General features: G+C 40.6%; 1 protein-coding gene across 2 annotated transcripts in view; it reads left to right on the top strand.

Moving 5' to 3' along the window:
- zfr (zinc finger RNA binding protein) overlaps positions 1–26,205 on the top strand; it is a 52,597-nt gene that overhangs the window by 1,424 nt on the left and 24,968 nt on the right. For both annotated transcript variants that reach the window (XR_009925036.1, XM_062416964.1), the window contains exons 3-7: positions 4,008–4,287; positions 8,772–8,910; positions 22,252–22,467; positions 24,704–24,975; positions 25,452–25,673. Coding sequence is in view for 1 of the 2 variants with exons in the window: in XM_062416964.1 (XP_062272948.1) it covers positions 4,008–4,287; positions 8,772–8,910; positions 22,252–22,467; positions 24,704–24,975; positions 25,452–25,673 (1,129 nt within the window). In the remaining variant the exon portion in view is untranslated. The remainder of the gene's footprint in view (positions 1–4,007; positions 4,288–8,771; positions 8,911–22,251; positions 22,468–24,703; positions 24,976–25,451; positions 25,674–26,205) is intronic.

The following is a 26,205-nucleotide window of genomic DNA, read 5'->3' as shown; positions in this document are numbered from 1 at the left end:
AACCACATATTGCATCTTCTTTTATTCATTAGTGTAACTAAGTATCCCAGACGCTAATGCACCAATGAAAACTGATTTGCGCACCGAAAATAATAAATAATAGGCTATACAAGCTCACATAGTATTGCATCGTGAGGCATTCTGGGCTTGTAACTCTTATTTTCGGTGCATGACGCATTCACGCAACTGAGTATGCTATGAATTAACAACGCCAGCAGTCTGCAGTGGTGGCTACTAGGGATGGGCATGATTAATCAATGAACGATAATTGATCGTTAAAAATATTGTCGATCACATGAAATTTTAATCGATCAAATGCTGGTTTCAAATTGAAGTTGTGTTGCGTAGTGTGAGTCTTGAAGCAATGCAATGAATTTCACTATGTGGCAGCAATGAGACACCTTACCAACGGGGGGCGATATTTGACAGAGAAAAGGGCTCAGCTACCTACCAGCTGCCATATATATCAAACGCAAACATGAATAGGTCAAGGCGAAGTTTGGCGTGGGACCTTTTCAAACTAAAAATGATGGAGTTCATTGTAAATCCTGCACCTTGGCCAGGCTACCCAGGATAGCGCGACAATGCCTCTGCAATCCCGGCGACTTCGGTCCCGGCTACTTCGGTCCCGTCAGAGCGTTTCAGCTGCTGGACTAACTCACCAGGCTGCGCTCACTGATCCCTGAGCATGCTAAAATGCTAACATGCTATCAACAAGAATCAGTAGGCTGGAGTTACTTTAGTTTGTTAGCAGTGGACAGTCACCACTGTAGCCTTTAGGTGAGTCACTGTTGTTGTTTTATGAGCCTCTAGTTAAATAAGCATAATTGTGAAGTAACACTATCTCTGTCACTCACTCTCCCTCTTTCTCTCTCGGCTCGGTTGGGTGCATTTTGGAGTCCTTTAACGTTATATTTTGGCAAAAACTGCCAGTCCGGAGTAATATTCTGTTTTTTGATTAAGCTGTTATTAGATTTGATTGTTTTTATGAAGTGTTTCTAAAATAGGCTCAATCGTGTTTAAGAGTGCTGTATTGATTGATATGTGAAGAGGTTTGGCTCGGAACTTCGGGATCAGCTGCTTTTACAAGTGTCCCGTATCATGGCATTTTTAAGATAAAAAAATAATGATTACTCGATAATTTATTGTTCATTTTCCCGATCGGTCAAGAAAATGTATTCAAATGCCCATCCCTAGTGGCTACGCAATTGAACACTCCGTGAACATTTCTCCCTTTGTAACTAATGAAAATACACTCTTACGAAACCATTTGGTTTAATATGTACAACCGACAGTATCTTTTGATGCCAGCACGTGTCGCAGGTGGTGCTAATTGAACGCTTGAAGAGAAGACTGGATTACCGGTAGGATATCGGTTTGGGCTACCGGTGGACGTACCGTTTTTAAGGTGACAAAAGAAGCTCTGCTTCAGTCGTCTCCGAGGGCCCCGACACACTCAGTACGTTTACATGCAGCAAAAAATTGGAATTTCTGATCGTATCAGATAAAGGAATGCATAAGACCGGATCACTTGTCTGAGCAATGAAGTCAGCGTTGATCAGAGTAATTTGTGGTTATTATCAGTACAAGCAGAGCGAATCACAACTTTAATGAGTGCGGTTCAGTTTTACATTATTGTCAGTCTGTTAGAAAAACTTTATTTTATTAAAATCGAAAAATAATGTTTATAGGCTATAAAAAATAATAGTCATTAAAGTAGCCAGCTGGACCTTATTGTGTAGTCGGCTATATGGCCGGCAGCCGGCGCTTGTGGAAAGCCCTGCAGGTAGACGTCTTCATACGCATGCTTTTATTTGATTGATTTATCCACTTGTCTAGTCTAAATGACATTCCGATGTCGTTGCCTGGGTTTCCGTTATCCGGTAATTACCGGACTTTGACTGGTAAAATCTGCTGAAGTCCGGTAATTTTTAACCCCTCCGGTCAAAATGTCCGGTGAAAATATTCCCACCAAGCACAATTTGAATTTTGTATGTACTTTCGATGAGGATAAACTCATCGAAAAGTGACATCGGTGCCGCAAGTGGGCAACGATACGCCTTCGCTGTAATGACAGCGCTCCGCGGCTATGGAGTTTTAAACTTCTTAACAGCCTGTGAAGTTCTGATCAAAGATTTCAGCGAAATCTACCCTGAGTGGGCTAAACTGGCCAAAATAGCCTGCGTGATCCCTGTCTCCAGTGTGCCAGCAGAGAGAGGTTTCTCTCTGTAGAACCGGGTCAAAACAGCGCAGCGAAGTCGCCTGGGGGAGAACAAGGTCACAAGACTGATGCGCATTGCAAGTTATGGAGAAACACTTGAGACTTTTGATTTTAATTCAGCTGCTGCACAGTTCACTGCAGCAAAAATGCGTAAAATGTAGGCTAAAATGTCACAAGCCAGAAACATGTTAAGGGATTTTTGTTTGTTTGTTTTCAGAGTTTTTATTGCATCTATTTGATTTCAAGTTGGCAGCACGCCGTGTTATTAAAATGGTATGAGCCAGTCCAGGTGTGTTTTTGTTTGCAATGTTTTATGTTCATGTTAAAAGAGCGCATGCTTGTGCAATATTTATTTATTTTAGAAGTTACGCATGTGAGTCAATTGACGGCACTCATTTTATTTGATATAGCCTACTTTTCAATAAAAAGATTACGCTATAAATTGACATGCCTTGATATCATTCTTATATAGCCTGCATATCATTTATCATTTTAAGCTCAATAAATTCAGATAATATTTGACCGGAATTTGAAACAAATCAATAAATTGAAAACTTGCCGGTCACGTTGTCCAGTGCCAATTTTTTCTAACGGAAACCCTGGTACATGACACACGTAATGGTAACTTGCGCAATTGGCTTTGAGAAAGCCTCTAGAGTTGTTTTCCACAGCCCCATTGAGTTCTTGATGAGTTCAACTAGTTAATTACTTACGAACATAAAATACAGTTAGATTTAGACTTTTTTCAATAAATATCTTTTTCTATATTGTTTTTGTTTCTTTATCATGGTGGGTTCTGGCAAGAGTCTGAATCCGCCCTCTTTTTTTTCACTGAAAAGGATGTAGTTGCAGTTATTTTAAGATAATTGTGATATGAAAGTTTCACATCATCCCACGCTTATGCTCAGCATATTAAGCAGATTCTTTGGATCAATTCTAAGATTTTGGTATGTGGAACACCTTAATTTTTTTATATTGACATTAAATGTATTATTATTATTAGTAGTAGTAGTCCTAAACATAGTCAAATGTTACTTTGAATGTTCTGTTTTAGCAACAAATTACAAATACCAAAAATGTTTCTTTTTCAGTGCAAACACAAGCTTCAGGTCAATGGCAAATAAGGATTTTCAAGATGATGATGTATGAGCAAGTTTCTCATCAATGTTCTCATTAATTTCAGTGTTTCCTTTTTTTGTATCTGGCTGGTGAAGTATGCAAGCGGTCAGAGTAAAAAAAACAATATAAAATTCAAAAATAAGGAAAAGTGTAGTTTCTTGCAAAATGACCTTTGGAACATATTTGTTAACGTTTATTTATACATAATATAAACCCACAATTTATAGGGGCAAATTGTAATATTTTAATTTAAAACTTTGAAAAATTAACTAAAACTACTTTGAATGCTATAAATGTATAATTCAACACATTGTAATAAAATACTTATAACACATAGCAAAAGATTCTTTAACTGTAAAATCCATCAAACCTAACGTTAGCTAGATAGATTTACTCTTGTCTCTGTTTTCTTCATATTCCCTTTTGGTCTGTGTCACCATCTAACTATCAGCTGTGCACTAAAGGTCAGACTGGAAATGTAACCACTTAAGTAAAGGATGGGGGATTACTTGTCTTTTTTGTACTATTTAAACATAAAACACATGCGTTATATCAGGATATTTAGTTGTTTTTTTAACCTTAATTTCTGGATTTAACGAATGATGCCAAATAATTTCAACTTGACATTTAACTTTTGATCTTTTCCCTTTTTCTGTTTTTCTACCAGTCAGCAGCCAGCTGCCGGGGTAGCATACACACATCCCACCACAGTGGCCAGTTACACAGTTCATCAAGCACCTGTGGCAGCACACACTGTAGCAGCGGCCTATGCTCCCACTGCTGCCACAGTTGCTGTAGCTAGGCCTGCACCTGTCGCTGTGGCAGCTGCTACTGCTGCAGCATATGGAGGATACCAGCCAACCCATGCTGCCACTGACTATGGGTACCCTCAGCGTCAGCCTGAAGTCCCTCCTCCACCACCACCAGTCACTTCACAGAACTACCAGGTACACCACTAGTTTCCCCCCCCCTTTTTTAAAGATTGCTACAAGAGATGTAACAGTTGCAATTTTCTTGGCCAATTGAAATTTCTGTATTTTAAGTCTGACCTGCCAATTCTGATTTTGGCTGATTGTGATTTATTTTCTTCTTCTAAGATATATCAATTGAACAGATGCATAAGTAATTGTGAATCAATTTCAGCTGCTTTGGTGCAAATGAAAATGACAACAGGTGCAATGGAAAGGCAAAAGCAAAACAACCCCCAATGGTTTTGCATGCGGATGCCACAGACAATTGCTCTCTCCTTATCCTTCCTGACTGATTCCTCTCTAGTTTTGTGTTCTGCTAGTGTCCTTGTCACTACTGATAGCATGAGGTGGTACCTGCAACCCAGTTTTTGAGCGTCATTTTAAGACAGGATGTGTCAGATTTTTCTGCAATATTACGTAGATGAAAAAGGAAGACATTTGTTTTATGAGGGAGTTGGACAGGTCATGATCAAGTATAACTCCTAAGTTCTTTACAGTAGTGCTGGGTGCCAAAGTAATGCCATCCAGAGTAGTTATATCATTTGATATTGTTTAGATTAGATATCTAAGTGTTTCTAAGGTGTTTGGGGCCAAGCACAATAAATTTTAAGTTTAAGTTTAACAGCAGAAAGTTGCTGCTCATCCAGGCCTTAATGTCCTTTTTAAAGAGCAGGTTGCAGGTTAGAGCCCCCATTAAATGAATGAATAGAAAAATAATATAGGAACTAGTTTTTCTTTAAAATATACTTATAAATACACTATTGAGACTTTTGGAGTCGTTTTTTTGTGAGAAAATTTAGCTTCCGCATCTGAAAAAGCCGAACCGGAAGTGATGTAATGAGAGGGAGAGCGGTGAACTTGAACTGTAAGAAAACAATGGATCCTAATACAAGCGCTGATGCTGAGGAGACTTTAAATGTGTATAATTACACATATGACAGGCCACAGCCTATAACTATGAGCCTGCTATGCGCCCAAGAGAGCAGGGAGAGGCCGGGAGGAGAATAAATGGTCAGAGGAGAGAGATTGAGCTGTGGTGTGAGGACAACCAGTGGAGAGCAGGGCAGGTGTCTTGGTGAGGGACAGGTGTTAGCTAATAGACACATTAGTCAACGATATGTAATACTGTGCTCACATTACAATATTGTACAAATTACTATCATGTATCAGGCAACTAGTATTGGTCATCTAATACAGGCAGGATACTTACCAATAACAGAAACTAATGAGCTTGTTAAAGTCGCGTCTCATACTCGTTAATATCCGCCCACACTACGAGGTATAGCACTTTACTATTACTGGGGGAGAGAGAGACAGAGAGAGAAACATTTTCCTGGTACACGTTTTGTTTGATAGGTGCTTGTGTGGGATATGCAAGCCCATGGCCACAGCTGAGGAGAACGTGTGCTGCAGGGAGGTAGATGTCGAGTTCTTTCACTTGTTCTATTTTCCATACATGAACCAAGATAATGAAGCACATAGTAATGCTGAATGTTCATCAGATTTGTAAATCTATAAGTCATAGCTTTTAAAGCATGCGTTTTATTTCTACATTTATGAAGTTTCTACATTTTCAGTTTTTGTTGACATTGTCAGGAAGGTGATAATTCTATTTTATGTTTATAATTAAGGTCATAGTGGGTGATGGTGATGTATTGGGCTGCATTATAGTGAAAGTTGTTCCCAATATTTTGTCCTCTCTATTAACATACACAAGGGGCAAAATATTAGCCATTCAATATAATGCACCCTAATACATCACCATCACTTACTATGACCTCAGTAATAAATATAAAGCAGAACTATCACCTTTCAGATAATGTTAAACACTGAAAATGTAAAAAATACATAAATGTAGAATTTATGGTTAGGCCTGCATGCAGTAGCAGCCTAAAATTGATAAACATGTCCTACATAAGTAAACTTATGTTCATGAATTAAAGTCAAGACAATTAGTCACATTCTGTACAACACATGTAAATTAAGTGTTAATAGTTAACTCAAAACCCAATATTGCAACTGTTAATATATATATGCAGCTGTACTAAATGTATATAATCAAAAGAAAAATATACCACCTGACCCATCTAAAAATAGAAAGCACTCAAGAGTGCATACTTTCAACTAAAGTTGTCTCAATCCAATCACAGAACAGGGAGGTGGGCTCAAGACGCTGATGACTGTAGAGCGACTGTTTAGATCCAGCATGGCGGCCACGGAGGTGCAGCAACCGTTCGAAGCAGCAGTAGAATACATTGTAAATAAATTGGAAGTTCACTTTGAAAATAGAACAAAAACTTGCGTTACATGATTTTCCCTTCATAAAAAGGATATGTTCTCGCTGCTCCCTACATGCTCTGAATACGTCATCGTGTATCGTTGATATGATTGGCTGTGAATTTGTCCAGTAGCGTACAGAAGCATTTGATCGACATTCGTTGATCCCGCCTTTTAAAAACGAGAAAATGAACGGCTCCTCGTGGCGTGAGCCAGGCTAGTCTCTACTATGATGAGCTCTAAAACTGTAAAAAGGAGACAAATAATTTTTGGTCAAAATGTAGGCATAAAGGTGTTGGGATTCATAAAATGTGACGTTGACAGGCGGGGTCTGCACAAAATTTAAACGGGGGGGCTGAGACCGGCGGCAATACCTGTCTCGCTCTCCATTGACCCTAATGTAATCGTCTTTTTTTTCCCCAAAAGAATCTCACTTTGTCTTCGCACTGAGCTTATGTGCTCATTTTAAGGAATATCTGAATAAAATAAACACTGTCAGAATCTGCCGGCTTCTGTGTCTCTCACAGTGTTTTAGGTTTTTGGACAGGAGTTACGGTTTTCTCACAGTTTGCAATTGTTCGGGACCTTGTCAGAAACCAAATTCTGGGGCATTTTCAGAATTTTTTCCAAGCAGATTCTCAAATCGCCGTAGCAACCGTAGAGCCTTTGCTGTCCTTGGCAGCCTGTTTCTGGTCAGAAACTACCTACTTTTTTGTGATTGGCTAATTCCTGTCTGTCTGTTTTGCCAGTTAACTGACCTAGCTCGGCCACGCTAGCGGCCGAAAGCTCTCAGCAATAGCGTCCATGTTTAAGGTAGAGGTGATGACTTTGATTGACAGGTGACACTCGGTAGGGGGTGGGGCTTCAGCGAACTTGGCGGGCACGCCCACAGCGATTGTGAGCAGAGATAGAGGTTGAATTTTACACAACATTGAAGCCTAATTTCACATATTTAGCAATTTTTTTTAATCATTCACATTTGGCAGGGTGGTTAACAACACACTTTTCTGTGGTATGTCAAACTCAGAACACATATTTATTCTTACTTTACAGGGACTTTAATTAGTTTAAATAAATATTATTTATGCTTAAATATGATTAACATTTACTTAATATTTTCAGGTATGTTAAGTTGAGAATAAAGTACATTACACTGGATACTGACTAGTAAGATGTACTTAATACTCGAAACCAGAATATGATCAGGGTGACTTTTGAACACTGGAAATAAATCGTGTACTCGTTCCGGCAGTAGCCCCGTGGCACCCAAAATTTCCCTGGAATTTTCTAGTAATAATAATAATCTTGGTAAAAAAAATAGGTCCCTTGCATTGGTCGCTTTGATCGCTCGGGCCCTAATAATAAACAACACAAAAACAATAGGGTCCTTGCCTCCAGGCAAGGGTAGGACTCCGCTGGAGTCCTCGCCCTCTTGCCTTTCGGCTCTGTCCTTAATTAGTATTTACACTCAACTTGTGGGATTCAAATAAATAGTAAAATCTGAATAAAAAAAGAATAAAATAAATCACTTTTCTTTTCTTATATCAAACAAAGATGGCATTTTAATGACTGCATTACAAGAAAGCTTTTGATTGTGCTTAGTTTTAGAAAAATAAAGAATCCCTTTATTACTTTTAAACTTAATTTAGACTTATAATAACCATAAACCTCATTTCACATCTAATAACTTCATAACAACTTCTCCTCTTTTCTCTGTGTATCTCATAGACAGTCGAGTCTCTCTGCATGCATGTCCGAATGCATGGATTTTATTGGCTGATTAGTGTCATGTGAGAAGATTGGGTATAGGCAGTGGTCTGTGAGTTTCTGAGGGCCACTGCACTTTTACTGTAATAGCTGGAGAAGCTGCACCCGGTAAAATAGAAACACTGACAAAAAAAACAAAATTTAACAATCCTCGATATTTCATCAGTTACAGGTCATACAGGCACGCGGGGGCCATACACACTACTGAGTCACATTATGAGTTTCTGTGATGAAATTCATGCAAGTTGGATCAGACTGTGATTTCAGTTCTTTACCTAGATTTTCGGTGTGATTTTGAATCTAGCCCTAAATGGATTAATGATTTTGGTTTCCATTGACCGTCGTCACGTCGTTTTGTTCTCAGCAAATGCTATAAATCACTTAAATCACGTATAAATTACTGTTTTGCTTTGCAGGACTCCTACTCCTATGTCCGGTCCACAGCTCCAGCTGTAGCTTATGACAGTAAGCAGTACTACCAACAACCCAGTGCTACAGCGGCTGTTGCTGCTGCACAGCCACAACCCAGTGTGGCAGAGTCCTACTACCAGACAGGTAAGCTAAATACACATTCAATTGATTTTCATTCACTTAAATGTCTTGGCAATGCAAGTTAATAATTTGGTTTTAAAGTTTAAATCGAATTCCAGCACAATGGATTGGAAATGAAACGGTGCATATTTCTATAAAAACTAGTAAATAAGATGCAGTCTATTTTGGGGGGAGTCAGGCTGGGAAAAACACTTTTCTATTAAAGGCTGGTTTATTTGAATGCACCAGTAGCTATTCATTTATAAACACATAAGTTTAAACAAGTTATTGCAAAACTTTCTCAGTTTACTTTTATTTGAAAAACAATCAAAACACACATTTTACACCTGAAACAGTGTGTCGGGTTTGTTATGTCACTGTATACTATTACTTTTTATCAGACACACTCGGACGCTTTCTGCTCTTATCGTGAACCTTTTCTTTATTACCCAGAACAGCCATACAGGAAGTTGCGTCACTGTAAAGGAACATTACACCAATACTCTCACTGCAAATCCCCTTTTTGAGTAAATAACCAATGTTATTATTAATGTAATCACAGTGCAACTCTGTGGTTTAATCACATCTGTAACTATTAGTTTCTTCCCATTCCATTCAGTCTTAGAAATTATTCCAGGCTGTAACTCAAACTTTTTCAACTCAAATCAAGCCAAACCAAAACTTGCCCTGTTTCTTCAGTTCTACCAAACATTTAGCTTAACATTTATTCAGTTTGAACTTTTTCTTTTGTCTAACTAGGAAGGTGGGGTGGACTACCCATTCCTTCCGCTGAGTGAGGGGATTTATTCTACCCCATGTTGTTCACTCAGATAGATGGTGCTCGGGTCTTTAACGTAACTCGGGGGGTATCTCTCTCTAGTAGGATACCGCCTTCTTGGAGGTGTAGAAGCTTGTGGAGCTGGAACATGGACTGGTGTAGTGTCCTCTGGTGGGACAGGGTTTGGTGGGTCCACAAGTTCAGCCCCAGCTTCTGGTAAGGTGATAAGATGGCCACGGTTGCGAGGGAGGGTCCCTATGGGGGTCTTGATAAAGTAAAACCGTTGTGACCCTGCTCTGGCTGTCACCGTCCCTTTCTCCTTTTATATCCATCACCCAGACATGGTCTCCTGGGTTCAGTATGGCCAGGTCGCGAGCTCTGTGTCTGGTTTTGAACCTCCTCCACTGTTTCTCTCTGTTTTTTGACATCTGTCCATCCCGGTTCGAGGCAAGAGGGGTGAACAGGCACTGTGGTACTGAGTTTCCTCCCCATCAGTAGCTCTGAGGGGCTATGTCCATTGGTTAGTGGCGTAGCACGATATGCCATGAGAGCCAAATATGGGTCTTTACTCTTTTGCATGAGGCTCTTCACAGTTCTCACCGCCTGTTCTGCCTCACCATTGCTCTGAGGATATCTGGGGCTGGAGGTGGTATGAACAAAACCCCACTCAGAGGCAAACTGGTGAAACATGGCTGCCGAAAACTGAGGCCCATTATCCGTCCTGACCTCAGCAGGTATGCTGTGCCGCGCAAATATTGACTTGAACTGTTCAATTACTGCGGCTGCTGTGGTGATGCTCAGTTTGGCAACTTCAATGTACCTTGAGAAGTAATCGATTACAACCAGATACTGGCTGTTATTCCAGTCGAACAAATCTGCACCAACCATTTCCCAGGGTCTGGCTGGAAATTCTGTTGGCAGGAGTGTTTCTCTGTGATTCAGTCTTTCTTTTGCACATGTTTGAACTTGACATCACCATATGTGCGTAAAGATTAATCTCTGTCTCCAGATTTCTGTCACCTGTAGTTCTATCTGGCGCCCTGGATAGCACATCAGCGGTTGCTATATTCTTGCCTGGGACATGTGGAATAGTGTATGCGTATCTCATCAGTCGCATTTTCAGTTTCTGTATCCGTGGGGGTAGCTCATCCATATTTTTTGAGCCCAAAAGTGGTACCAGGGGCTGGTGGTCTGTTTCAATGTGAAACTCGATGCCAATCAGGAAGTCTGAGAAGCGCTCACATGCCCAGGTGATGGCTAGACTGTTGTCTGCGCTCTTGGACTGTAAAGTGCCAAACCTGGTGGTTTACTCAACTCCTGTTTGATGCTCTCAAATGCTATTTGCTGAGGGTCTCCCCAGGCCCACATGTTTGTTTTTTTTTCAGCAGCTCTCTAAGCGGTTGTGTCTTTTCTGCGAGGTGGGGGAGGCATTTACTTAAATGGTTGACCATTCCCAGGAACCTCCTCACCCCACTCACATCTGTGGGCTCCCCCATATTGGTGACTGCTCTCACCTTGTCTGGGTCTACTTTTACTCCTGTCTCATCAATTATCTGCCCCAGAAACTTGACGGAGGTCTTGGCAAACTGACATTTCTCGCTTTTCAGCGTCACACCTGCCTGTTCCAGCCGTTTCAGTACTGCCAACAGCCGTGCGTCGTGCTGAGCCTGTCTCCACATGGACCAGGATGTCATCAATCTGACAGACCACACCATCCAGGCCCTCCAGCAGCTGTGACATTCGTCTTTGAAAGTGTTCAGGAGCTGAGGAGATGACGAAGCAAAGTCTGTTAAAGCATTACTTCCTATAAGGTGTGATGAATGTGGTGAGTAGAGCAGACTGTTTTGGGAGGGGAATTTGCCAAAATCCTGAATTTTGAGAATATTTTGGCGCACTCTAGTTGTCCCAGGGTGTGCTCCACTGAAGGGAATATATGTCTCTCTTTTGACAGAGTTGTTCAACTTTGTCAAGTCCACGCAGATGCGAACCTCTTTGTCATCTGGCTTTGGTATCGGGCTTGATACTCACTTTCTGGCAATACAGTTACATCAGCCCCCGAGTCTATTTTAAATTCACAGTTGAGGTTGTTTACTCTCACTGTAGTAAACCAAGCTTCATCTGTCTGATCTGCTGTTTCTTGACCCTAAAAATGCTACATAGACCTCCTCCTCACCTGCAATCTGGACTTCTCCCACAATCCCTGAGCTGCATACTCTGGCATAGTGCCCCTTCTTTTTGCATTTATTGTAGATTACCTCGCTGGCTGGGCACTGGAGTTTGTCGTGTGAGGGAGTTTTGCCACATCGGTTGCATTGTCCAGTCTCTTTGTCCCCTTTTGTGTTCTTCCATTTCGTCCATTTTTCTCCTTGCTGTTTGGCGGGTCTAAATGGTTTTGCCCATGCCTTGATGCTGTCCACATTGCAAGGATGGCTGTCAGACTTGAAATTATTTTTGAGCAAGTCTTGTTGTTTCTTAACACTCTGGCGAATCCTTGTGACCACTTTTCCAACGTCAGCTACGGGTCCAGTTGCACCTGTTCTGAGAGTCTTTTATCTCTTACTGCTAAATTCCACCCGATCCGCGAACGGCTGCGCTGTGTTGCGTCTCCGCCCGGCAGCGGGAGGGGTGAGGACCCACGAGATCTCCCGAATTCACGGATAATCGCGGGATGTTACTTTCTGTATCAGGTGTAGGCAACCTTTTTGACATAGTGTCAGTTTTAATTTTCTTGTTAATGAGTGTGCCATAATCAACAATAAGTTAAAACCTTAAGTTAAATTATGATACAAACTACAAAAACATCCATATAGGCCACATGGAAGAACATTTTAAAGATATTTTTCCATTATTTACAACAAGGGTTTAGGAATTATGCATTTTCAAAACACTGCTTTCAGTAACTCATTTAAAACATATTGCATTAGGAGGAAATGTCAAAACGGAGACCAAAGCGCATCAGTGTATCAAACAAAATGTGTATTATATCAGAATGCTGCTATCCACATGAAACGTCAACATCAACATTTTAATTTTAGAAGCTGACTTATGTATTTATTTATTTGAATGTGGCTTTGCTCCTCTCTCACCACGGACTGACGCGCTGTAAACTGGAGCAGGATGACACCCAGAGGTGATTTATTTAGACAGGTACTTATTATTACAAAGATGCTGGAACTTTGTTCTCTATTATAATGTAAAAAAACAACAAAGTTAGCAGATCTTTGTAAGCGGATCGGTGCTCACAATGTAGGTCACTGCTGCAGCGGTGCACTTTTACACACAGCGCTTCAACATGTGCTGCGGGTGAGTTTGGTCTGTAAATACTGAATCATCACAGCAACTAGTGTCTGAAATACATCTGTTCAACACACTGAATCATCACCTGCCTGTGAACCTTTCTGCTTTCCTTTTTCTTTCTCCGTACAGCAGTAACAGCTCATCAGTAATTAATTGCAGACAGCTGGAGCGCGCAGCTCTTGCTTGACACCGCTGTTTACCGGACGCTATAGTTCAAGTAGTGCTCTGCTCACATCGTTAGTCATTGTTACAGACATCCCAACTCTACCGCATATTGAAAGCGGCTCCCTGACGCCCGCAAATAAGATCCAATCTCCCGGAATCTCGAGTGAGCAAGCAAGAGCACGCGCTAGAGAGTGCGCGTGTTTGTGGGACTATAAATGCAGCGCGTGTGAGAGCAAAGCGTCCTTATCACTCTGTGTTGCCACTTATTAGACCGATCACACCGCACCCATCGCCCCCGCCCCGGACCGACACCAAGGGCCCCGGTTCAGATAAGTAGCTGATGGCCCGCAGCGCTGTGGGAAATGTGGGTGGGTGGCCGCGCTGTCAGTCAAACTAAAGAAGACAGGCCACGCATAGAACAGGTGCCATGGTTAACAGTTGATTTTAGCCCAAGAAGCTTCACAGTTTTTACTTGCTGTATTGTTTGACCATCTATTTGTATATTAATTTTAGGATTATGTAATAATCTATAGTTAGAACCAAACATTATACTCTTTGTTTTTGATATATTAAGAATAAGTTTATTGGTTTTGATCCAGTTAAATAATATGCTGATCTCACAAGACAACCTGATTAAGCTCTGAACATGTGGGGGCTGCATAATAAAGAGTAGAATCATCCGCATATAATACGTAGTTCTCACGATACCAAAATGAATACCCACGATACTATACCAGCCAAAGTATCACGGTTCTGGGTAGTATCACGATACCACAGCCTGTTTTATTATTATTTTTATGAACATGCAATATATTTACACAAGTTAGAATTGCTTAATATTGGTTGGTGCATGATAAACATACATTTAATGCATTACATCGTAACTCTACTGGTTAAGTAAAAAAAAAAGAGACTGAAACCAATATTTTGATGAATAACATTTATTAAAGTTTGAATTGAAACAAGTACACCAGGAGTTTACTAAAAAAAACACTTACCTGATGGCTTCTACTCTGCTGCTACTGCTGTAAACATCGTCGAAATCTCGCGGGATCTCCGGCAATAGATTTCGTGCTCTGTGCGGGATCCTGCAAGATTTCGACAATGTTTACAGCAGTAGCAGCAGAGTAGAAGCCATCAGGTAAGTGTTATTTTAATAAACTCCTGGTGTACTTACAAACTTTCCAATGCATCGATTTATGAGTAAAGACCCTATTTGTACTACTGTAGAAGTTTGATACCATTCCAGGCATTATTATTTGGGTAATTTAGGAGATACACTGTTGGTCCCATTAGCACCTGTACTAAGTCATGTTGTATCTTCAGAGTTGCCGCTGCTCAGGTCTGCTGCTTCTGCCGTGACTGTCTGTGTTTTGTGAGTGACTGCAGCTGCAGAGATGAGATGTGGCGCGAGTGCCACTGCGCAGGAGCGTGGGACAATGCAGCTGTGCTCACAAGCCAGATTTGTTTTTACAGAAACTATGGGTCCCACTGGCACTGTGTTCAATGGTAGTACTGTTGTGTAAAAATGATGGTATAGTAGGCACCGTGACTTTTTGGCACCGTGGGTACCGGTAGACCGTGCAACACTAATAATATAAAATACTTCTGAACAACACACTTAATCACCACCTGCCTGTGAACCCTTCTGGGTCTTTTTTAAATTTCTCTAGACAACATACAGCAGTAATGGGTCAATAGCCATCTATTTTCATTAGCTGCAGACACAGCTGGAACATGCAGTGTGTGCATGACAGGATTGTTTATGGGACCTTGTAGTTGCTCATATTGTTATTACAGTTAGTGTGGAGGGCATTTACAGACCTATAACCAAATGCAGATCCAACCTCTCTGCATTTTACTGCTGCATAAGATGCACTACTGTATAAGATGCACACCACTTTTCAATGAAAAAAAAAATCTTCTGGTTACTGTTTTTTACATTACAGGGTTTGACATAACCCATGGCCCGGGGCCAGTTAAAGTACATGCAGGGCAAGTTGATCAGTCATGGGTAAGTCGAAATGCATGTGGGGAACTTTTTCAGCGTCATAATATGAATTGCCGGGCCCGGGAAGAAAGATGAAAGAAAAATACGAGGCAGAGAAAAGGAGGTTTTTGTTACCCTCATGGAAGGAAGAATACTTATGGCTACAACATAGCGACGGAGGTGATATGTTCAAAAACGTTTCATGAAAAATTTGGCGTGAGATTACACAGACATTAGGGAGGTCCGTTCCGGGGGCGAGGGGGGGTAGTTACTGTCTAATAAGCAGCAACACAGAGCTATAAGGACGCTGCGCTCTTACACGCGCTGCATTGATGGTCACACAAATAAACATGCGCGCGCAGTCACTCTCTAGCGCGTGCTCTTGCTCGTTTGCTCCAGATTCCTGGAGATTGAACCTCATATGCGGGCGTCAGGGAGCCGCTATCAATATGCGGGAGATTTGGGATGTATGGATTACATTCTGTATATAATATATTAATTTCTGTGCGGTGGGATCTATCACTTCTCAGCGTGAGAAACGATAGGTGTGGCATGTGAACTGCTTGAAATGCGTGTGTCTCACGGTCAATGCATGAGACTTGAGAGGTCTGTGGACAGGTGGCTGGCAGCAGCAGACAGAAGGAGCTTGGAGTGAACAGACACGCTTTTTTCCTCTCACTGTTCTATGTGATTGTGTTCTACTCTGTGTTCTATGGCAGATCTCTCAGCATTCTTATTTATTGACACAAGAAATTATCTGAAATGTGTACAATTGATGTAAATGAAATTAATTTAATAAATCAACAAAATTTAGGTAAAAAAAAAAATTTCATTTTTTGTCGGCCGGGCCAGTGAAAATACATAAGAGGCCAGTAAAACTCTGATCTACTGGCCCAGGGGCCAGTAGGGAAAAATGTTATGTTGAACCCTGCGTTAGATTTAAATTCTGACTTTCAGCTTTAATTTCAGGCTATTCATGTCTACATTATTACAATAAGAATAGTACATGAAAATGAACAATGTTTAACTTCTCTCTGTGTTGCCTATATCCAGAGATCTGCCTTAAACTGCAAACTAAATGTGGGTCTCTTAAAACATTTCCATCTACAGTGTTATGCCAGCATAAAAGAAAAGCAGACTCTTAAAATATCATTGTATTGTAGACAGGAAGGAAAATCTGTGCTGCAACACATTTTGCAGTGCCTTTGTAAACCTGAATCTTTATCCTGGCCGAATATTATATTCAGTCTGTCAGTACCTGATGACATACATATCTGACCCATAATGGTGATGCTATAAGTTCCCCTGTATCTTGTGTTCCTGTTATCATAGGCCTTTTGAAACATTTTTCAGGGGCAATAGTGAGTTGCAAACCTAATTGCAGTGCAGACAACATGCTTAACCCATATTGTGCAGCATAATCCCATTGACAAAGCAGTATCTATAGATACTCCCGGTACTTAAGTCAAGGAAAAGTCTGTGTTCATACATTTTAATGCAATTGATCAAGTTAACATTCCTTTAAAATCTACCCTCCTTGATCTTATTTTGACCAGTAGACCACTGCCAGTGGTGTATTCAATCTTGGCATCAGTGACCACTATCCTATTGCTTGCATCAGAAATGAGAGTTTGGAGGAATCTGCATCACTAACTTTAGTTAGGAGAAGCCTAAGAAATTTTAACAAACAAGCAGTGCCATTACAAAACACTATTCACCGTTTTATTAAATCAGTTGATGACACAAGGCTGCTATAGTATAACCACACACACACTACAGACTGGTCAGTTATAACTCGATATTCTTCATTTTAATGAATTACACGGCGGGTTAGCTCATGAGCCAACTTTCTTCTCAGCAAAAGTAACTCATGTATTATTCTTGAAACACATTGCTTGGCAAATGCGCCATTATAATAGCTATCTGCCAAAGTGTAGGCACACCTGGCTTTTAAAGGGAATGAGAGATGATACTTTGATTGTTTCATCGCATGTTGTGCCCAAAATACCAGCGTTTACCTTTTCATTTCTGTCATTCTGTGAGCTGCAGTAATAAACTACAGATGTGAACCAAAAACATTGCTGACATATCTGATGTTTTCTGAAGTGAGAGTTTGACTAAAAGATGTCATCCACATATTGACCCACATGCAGCTCTAACATCTCAGTTCAAAATTCACTGAGCACAATAGAGAACTCTGTCCATACAGCTTCTGTTTCTGTATCTCTAAACCTGTACAAAATATTGTTGTACAGTATGTGTTTATCTTCCATTGTTAAATGTGTTTAGTTCAGGAATACATTTATTGAAACATATTTTGACATGTCAGACAACTCTGTGTATTGAGTGTATTCAGCCTCCTTCATTAGCTCAAGCTCAAGACCAAACACTTTGCATAATTACTTTTACATGGATTATAAGGTTTCTTTTTTTTAATAAATGGGTGGACACTATTTAGAAACAGTTAAAAATGTAAACTTCGTGAGAGTATGTATTGCCAGGTGTTTGTACTAGACTGCTTTAGTTTTGCTTTTTTCTTTATAGCTTTGTGGACTTAAACCAGAAGCTGTTTCAGAATCATAAATGCAAAATTCAGATGCAGATCTTCAAATTCAAAAGTGTGCTTTTTTGTCCTGCCTTATACGTTAATTCATCCATTATCCTGTAAACAGTAATAATAATTAAAACTGCAAGCAGTGTCGAAGGGCCCTCGCACCCCCCCGGTTTCCCCCCAACTGTAACGCCGTACGTGCAAGTCGTTGCGTGCGGCAGTCGAAGGGCTGTCAAAACTGGCATGTAGATGTCTTTGCTCCTATACCTTTAAGTGAACATTGTGTGCAGCGGTTAATGTCTCCACTAGATGGCAAACTAAGACCACAAATGAGTCTGGGTGACTTCTCAGCACAAAGGAATGTGGGTGAAGGGCCAAAAAATCATCAACATTGAGCATGTTTGCCTGGATGGCCGACTTCCTGTTGGACTTAGGGTATGGGTCCAAGAGGCTTTTTAGTGCGTCTTTACACAATACATGTGTTTCCCGAATTTTGTTTGTCTACGTCAATCTGAGTCGAGGGGTTTGATTTTTAAAATTTTCTAGGGGGCGCTATTAATACATTTTTGCGTCAGCCATTTCCGCGATATTTAAAATAGCAAATTTGGGCCGGATCGGACATGATTGCAAGTTTTGGTGAGTTTTGGGGCATGTTTAGGCTGTCAAAAAGGCGTAAAACTATAATAATAATAAAAATCATCCAGATTGAACATTTTAGTCTGGATGGCCGACTTCCTGTTGGACTTAGGCTATGGGTCCAAGAGGCTTTTTTGTGCGTTTGGACATAATACATAGGCCTTGTCGATTTCATTTCTCTATGTCAATGTGGAAGGCGGGGCTTAAACTTTGAAATCTTCCAGGGGGCGCTGTGGAGTCATCTTCTCACTTAAAAATCCCAAACTTTGTCAGTAGTCAATATGTGTGACTGTTGACGTATGTGTACAATTTGGTGAGTGTAGGAGTTTGTGAAAATGTACAAAATGGATAAAGGCATTAGGGGGCGCTATTGAGCTGTTGTGCCACGCCCAGGGGCAGTTATGGTCTCAAATTAAAGTGAACCTATGTGGTCAGTTTGGTGATTCTGTGAAGACGGGAAAGTCTTTTAAACGCTGTTGGAAAAATGGTAAATTGACGCAGGAAATGAACAATAACCGACTTCCTGTTAGAGCGAAAATTTTGAAAAAATTAATTTGGGGGTTTACCCATGAGTGCTATGAGTCCTGTAAATTTCACAAAGATCAGACAAAGTTTGTGGTCACATGACCTGCTGTTAGGGGGCGCTATGGAGACCCCTTGCCACACCCACCCCCAATGATGTTGAAATTGAAACGGCGTCACCAAGTGTGACATTTCACGCGCTGCATGTATAAACATCCGACAATGTATGGAGGAGTTATAAGGAGTTGTAAATTTCGTTCATGTACGTCCATGTAGAAGGCGGGGCTGCAACTTTTAATGTTCTAGGGGGCGCTGTAGAGTCATTTTGGCACTTAAAAGGTTGCTGTTATACCAAAAAATAATATTCGTGAGTCTTGACGAGTGTGTCCAATTTGGTGAGTTTTAGAGTTTGTCAGTACATCCTAGGTGGGAAAAGGCATTAGGGGGCGCTACTGAACTGTTGGGGCAAAATGTTGGGCAAATGTGGTATCAGATGAAAGAGCTCATGATTTGAAACGTACGTGGCAGGTTTCATGATTCTGTGAACATCATAAAGTCCTCAAAGCGGTGTTCGAAAAATGAAAATCGGTGCACGCCACGCCGCGTGGTCAACTTCCTGTTTGGTAAAAAAATTCCACAAAATTAATTTCCCCATGATCCGATAAGAGCTGTAACATATTTAAATTTCATGCCGATCCGAAAGGATTTGTGGTCACATGACCCGACGTTAGGGGGCGCTAGCGAGTCCCCTTACCACGCTTGCGTCCAATCACATTGAATTATATAAATTTTCACCAGCTGTGACGTGTGTGCAGAATTTCATGAGTTTTCATGTATGTTCAAGCCGCCAAAAATGCGATTCATTTGGCGTCATAAGAGCGAAATGATAATAAAAGAGAAAAATCCTGGCAAAAGCAATAGGTCCCTCACTGACTTGTCAGTGCTCGGGCCCTAATAATAACTAGAAAATTCCAGGGAAATTGAGTGCCACGGGCTGTGGCGCAGTCGGAAGGCGCGCAGGTAGACGTCTTCATACGCAGGCTTTTATTTAACTTCGCATGATGTGGTGAAATATCACTGCCTGTGTCCACTGTGTGGCACTAGAGATCATGAACGTATGTGATGTGGAGAAGACATCCTGTAAATTTCATATAAATCGGATAATGTTTGTCATATGATGCTGACTTCCTGTAATAATTTCTACAGATACAATAGGGCCTCGCACTGGTCAGTGCTCGGGCCCTAAATATGTGTTCTGAGTTTGACATACCACAGGAAAGTGTGTTGTTAACCACCCTGCCAAATGTGAATGATTAAAAAAAATCATTAAATATGTGAAATTAGGCTTCAAAGTTGTGTAAAAATCAGCCTCTGCTCCCAAACGCTGTGGGCGTTCCCGCCGAGTTCGCTGAAGCCCCGCCCCCTACAGAGTGTCACCTGTCAATCAAAGTCACCACCTCTGTGGGCGTTCCCGTCGAGTTCGCTGAAGCCCCGCCCCCTACCGAGTTTCACCTGTCAATCAAAGTCACCACCTCTACCCTAAACATGGATGCTATTGCTGAGAGCTAGCTTGGTTAACTGACAAAATAGACAGACAGGAATTAGCCAATCACAAAAAAGTAGGTCAGTTTCTGCCCAGCAACAGGCTGTCAAGGTCAGCAGAGTCTCTACGGTTGCTACGGCGATTTGAGAATCTACTTGGAAAAAATTCTCAAAATGCCCCAGAATGTAGCTTCCGACAAGGTCCCGAACAATTGCAAACTGTGAGAAAACCGTAACTCCTGTCCAAAAACCGAAAAAAACCGTGAGAGACACAGAAGCTGGCAGATTCAGACAGTGTATATTTTATTCAGATATTCCTTAAAATGAGCGCGTAAGCTCAGTGCGAAGACAGAGTGAGATTCTTTTGAAAAAAAAGAAAAGACGATTACATTACAGTCAATGGGGAGCGAGACAGGTATTGCCGGTCTCGGCCCCCCCGTTTAAATTTTGTGCAGACCCCGCCTGTCAATGTCACATTTTATGAATCCCAACACCTATGTCTACATTTTGACAAAAAATGATTTGTTTCCTTTTCACGGTTTGGCCGTGAGCTCGAGTTAAAAATAATAATTAAGTTCATATTTTACTGCTTCTCACACTCAAGCTAACTGACGCTTCCACTCTAACTTTGAAGAAAAAGTGATTTCCACTCCTCATTTGACTGCTCATAGTTTGAAAAGTTTACATGTTATGCAAGAACGGTTTTGTGGAGAGAGCACAAGTTTTCCTCCGTTTTAAAGTTTGAATCACATTTCTACGTGCAGGTATGAGAGAGCTAGGTGACTCTGAAAAAAGGTGAAATTTTGTGGTTTTAAAAAAAAATTCCCATTCATTTTCAATGGAGAAATTTCCCGGTATTTTGGGAATAACTCTGGGAAAAATTGGAATCTGGACATTCTGAATAATAGCACCCATCTCCCGATCGAGCAGCACGTTTTGATTTATATATTGTTGGGGTTTTCTCAAAGCTGTGGGAGGAGTTACGCGCCGAAATTTGGCGGAAGAATAATAATAAGTTTGAGCAAGATTAATAGATGCCTCGGGGCTTTGCTCCGAGGCAATCTCACAGCAGTAACACTGCTGAGAGCACCCGTGGCACTAATAAGTATGAGCAATATTAATAGATGCACTCTCTCAGCAGTAACACTGCTGAGAGAGTGCCTCGGAGCATAGCACCCGTGGCACTAATTAATAAGTATGGTGAAGAATAATCGATGCCTCGGAGCATAGCACCCATGGCACTAATAATATTTTTTGTTTCTCCATCTAACATTAACCATCATTGCTCTTATGGCAACTGCTTGTTGGAATGGCTCTCACCACCTGCCTTTTTGTTGATTTTTATTTCATTTTAAAATGATAAATGGACTGTACTTACATAGCGCTTTTCTATTCTTTCGACCACTCACATTCATACACTCATGGTAGAGGCTACCACGCAGGGTGCTAAACTGCTCATCAGGAGGGAGACTAACATTCACTCTTACATACACACCGTTGGCTCAGCCATCAGGAAGCAAGTTGGGGTTAAGTATGTTGCTCAAAGACAAATTGACATGTGGACTGGAGGAGCCGGGAATTGAATAGCCGATCCTCCAATTGGTGGATGACCGCTCCAACACCTGAGCCACAGCCACCCCAACTGACCTCAATTATCCCATTTCTGGTTATTGTGTTTGATTCTGCAGTTTTCATCACAAACTTTTCCCACTTCACTTTCTGACTGTTTGAATGCAATCTCAGGTTCAGGGAGTTGCTACAGGTTGTGAACATTAATTAGGTTGTGGTTCTGCCCTCTGGGTCAAAAAGAGGTGATAAGATGTCTTTAATTATTTACCCTTTTGGTACATCCAAATGCTGAATATCAACTGTTGTGGTTTCTAGCCCCCAAACCAGGATACAGCCAAGGGGTAACGTCATACACTCAGAGCCAGCAGACTCGTCAGGTGACTGTGATAAAGCCAGCTGCTCCCAGTCCAGCCACATCCACTTTCTCCATCTATCCAGTGACCTCCACTGTCCAGCCTGTGGCAGCTGCCTCTGTGGTACCTTCTTACTCCCAGAGCCCAACCTACAGCACAAACGCTGTCACCTACTCTGGTAAGCTTTGATCCTAAATTGAATTCTGCCTTAAATGGTATGAAAACCTAAAAAGTAGATGTTTTGTTTGTTTAAAAAAAAATCCTTTTACTTAAAGGCCCTGACAGTCTGTGCCTTTTTTAAACATTTGCGGCAAATGACAATCGCAATCTAAAGCAGTGTTCAGACCAAACGCGATGTCACGTGTTGAGATTACATGTAAAGTCAATGCAAAGACATGATTAGACGCAAATTCGTGTTGCCCGGCGCTTCGCGTGTGATTACGCGACACAGTGCCGCTAAAAATCGTGTCAACACGCAAGTTGAACATAGGCGACAGCCTATCAGCGTTGAGATTCTCCTGACGTCACTGACGTATAGCCCCTGTTAGCATAGCTGGCTTTACCTTATAAAGTTTTGAAGAAAAAAAAAAACAGCTGGCTTTCCCGGCATAGATTCAACAGTTAATTTACGTGTGTTTCTGTCAGTTGATGTGTGTCGCAGGAAATGGAAGAGCCTCAGGAGCCTCAGGGACACATATGAGAGAAAAGAGTAAGTGATCTAGTGAAAATGGGCGGGCTCGCTACATGCGCGATGACGCACATTTTACATTATGGTCATGCGTCGAAACTTGAGCAATAGCGCGACAGATTCTCATTTGTTGCACGACTTTGTCGCGATCATCACGTTTGGTCTAAACACAGCTTAGGAAATGGCAAACAATGAAAAAAAGTTTAAATAAATCAAATCAAAAACACATTTACAAAGACTAAAATGTCTTATTGAAAAAGCAAGATCTAGAACATCAAAACGTAGTAAATGGAACTAGAACAATCAGGTTTACCTTCCTAATACTCCATTCAGGTACATGTATCATTCGTTCATTTGATATTCAATTTGAGAATCCAAAATAAAAAAAAAATCATTATTTGTTTATGAATGTGATACACAAAAGGAACTTAGACCTTTTTGAGTTTAGGCTCAGGTAAAAAAAAAGAAAATAAACAAAACTCCCCTGGGCCATATTTGTTTTTGATATTTAATTTTTCCAATTTCCGTGGCCTTAAAATCAAGTCTATACTAAAAAAGCTACTGAATGTTAAACCAAATCCTGTTTTGCGATTTTATTTATTAATAATTTATTTTATATTACTATTACAGTTCCAGGGCGTTTTAACAGCTACCCGTTTGTGCACTTTTTTGCATTGTCAATTTGAAATAGTTTTTTTCTAAATAAAGTGGAAATTAAAGTGTCTTGTTTTTTTATCTGATTCATTGATTAATCTGCTGTTTTTTGTTTTTTTCCAATTAATTGATGAATCGGATAAACAAAAAAATCAAGATCTAAGATTTATAAATTTAAATGCCTTTTTAAATTTGTTTTTTGTTTTGTTGGGACAGCAGTTTGCACTAGGGGTCATGAGATCTCGCGAGACTAAAGCGTGATGATATTTCTCATCTAAGTGAATGATGTGTCGCGAAGCTATAATTAAGGGCCGCACCAAAAAAAAAAAGAAAGACGATCGATTTTCTATCGCTCATTTGCAAGTCATGTCGTCTTTTTCTAATGTCACGGTGTGGATCATTAACTTTGTTACACTGGGCGCCCTCGTTCTAGTTGAGCTGAACTAACAGCTTTTACCTGCTGAGAAGATCTCTTTTAGAAGTAAGAAATGAGGAGAGGAGCAGCGGTAGGTTGACCTCAGGTCTCTACACTGAAAGACTGAAGTAGGAGGAGCAGGGAATCTAGCGCAGCTATGGGAGCCTAATGATGCAAAAAGTAAAATGAGTCACACTACGAATGTTGTTCTGCTTGTGTAATTATGTGATACAAGATTTGTGCTATTTACTTTTATTTGTGTGTTTTATTAATTAGCAATATGTTATAATTTGAGATTGGATTTTTTTTTAATTTAAATTTATATACTAGAATTGTTTCTATTCTTTATAATTTACTTTTTGGTATTTGTGATTGTATCTAACTTTTGTATTTATGGTTGTTATTTCCATGAATACCAACATTATCTATCTATAAAATATCTATTTGGGGAAACCTTTTACAGTGCTGCATACTGCATATGATAATTATATATATAAGTGGCTATCATGCTTACTTTAGATGCTGAAAATGGTACAACATCCTCATCATAATTTACACAAACCTTTGCTCTCATTCATTGTCATGTAACTTTATCCAAATGCTATACAATGGCAAAATAGTGAGTACATTTTGAGTGAAGCTTTCATCATTTCCCAGGAACCTCATACTCAGGCTATGAGGCAGCAGTCTATTCAGCAGCCTCCAGCTACTACCAGCAGCAGCAGCAGCAGCAGCAGCAGCAGCAGCAGCAGCACCACCACCACCAGAAGCAGGCAGTGGCAGCTGTAGCAGCAACAGCAGCATGGACTGGTAACACTTTCACCAAGAAGCCCCCATTTCAGAGTAAGCAGCTCAGGCCCAAGCAGCCGCCCAAACCTCCTCAGATCCACTATTGCGACGTCTGTAAGATCAGCTGTGCTGGCCCGCAGGTGAGTTTAATACAACCCACACTGACAGCATTTTGTTAATAATAATAATAAATACTTTATTTTTGGATAGGGACAATGCACATTGATGAACATCAATATTTAATATTTAATCTCTGTAAACATTCCGGATTATAACAAAGCTGCTAATTTGCATACGTAGTCCCTAGTAAATGAATTAAAAGAATACAAATCGAAAAGACAGCAAATAAATAGATAAAATACAAATAGAAGAGACAACACACACAGTACAATACAATACACAATCAAAAGGGTACCAGATCCAGACAGGATATAACAATGTAATAAAAAGTAATGTTCAGTTAGTCTCAAGTCCATTTAGTGGTCGCACTTTTCATTAGATTTGAGCCATTGTTGAAATGCTTTAATGATTTTTATCATGTGTGTGCACTTAATCCTTTGTGTCCCAACTTATGGTAATAATGACTTTGTCTCCCTCTAAACATTGAATGGGTTAGACTTATAAGGAGCACCTGGAAGGCCAAAAGCACAAGAAGAAGGAAGCAGCCCTAAAGGTCTCCCAGAACAACAGCAGCAGCAGCAGCAGCAGCAGCAGCACTATTGGTGGTGGGGCACTGGCCCGCAGTGCTCAGAACCAGCTCCGTTGTGAACTTTGCGATGTTTCCTGCACTGGCGCCGACGCCTATGCTGCCCATATCCGTGGAGCCAAGCACCAAAAGGTATGAATATGAGTGGAATATTTCATATCTACAGACATTTTTTTTAAAATGCTGTCAGCCTTCGTGGTGACTGTGATTTACTTTAATTTTAAAAATGTATGTGTGAGAACGTTGGGTCATCTACGCACCATGAACAGAGATACTTCACAGACTGCACTCACACTCTGTCTAGTCACTGAAGCGTGTGCAGTGTATGGTCACATGACTTGCCACTGAGCAGGTGCAAGTGGATGCTAACGAGCAAGATGACAGTTAACTGGTGGCAACAAAAAAACGCACCTCTGTTAAGTTCTGCATTGTTTCAATAATAATTAACATTTGCATAAAGCAAGCATATGTATCCACTCCCATGTTAATAAGAGTTTTAAAAATTTGAAAGAGATTCCTTTTAAAGTATGTTTAGAAAAAAATTAAAAATGTGCAATTAGTTTGTGATTAATCGCTAGTTAACACAAGACAATCATGCAATTAATTATTTAAATACATTCTATTATTGATGGCCATTATCAAAGTTGAAATCTATGTAGAAAGA

The sequence above is a fragment of the Scomber scombrus genome, chromosome 4, assembly GCF_963691925.1.
Source record: "Scomber scombrus chromosome 4, fScoSco1.1, whole genome shotgun sequence".
In the NCBI taxonomy this organism is placed as follows: domain Eukaryota; kingdom Metazoa; phylum Chordata; class Actinopteri; order Scombriformes; family Scombridae; genus Scomber; species Scomber scombrus.
Note: the sequence above shows the minus strand (reverse complement) of the source record. Positions and strands in the feature narration are given on the sequence as shown.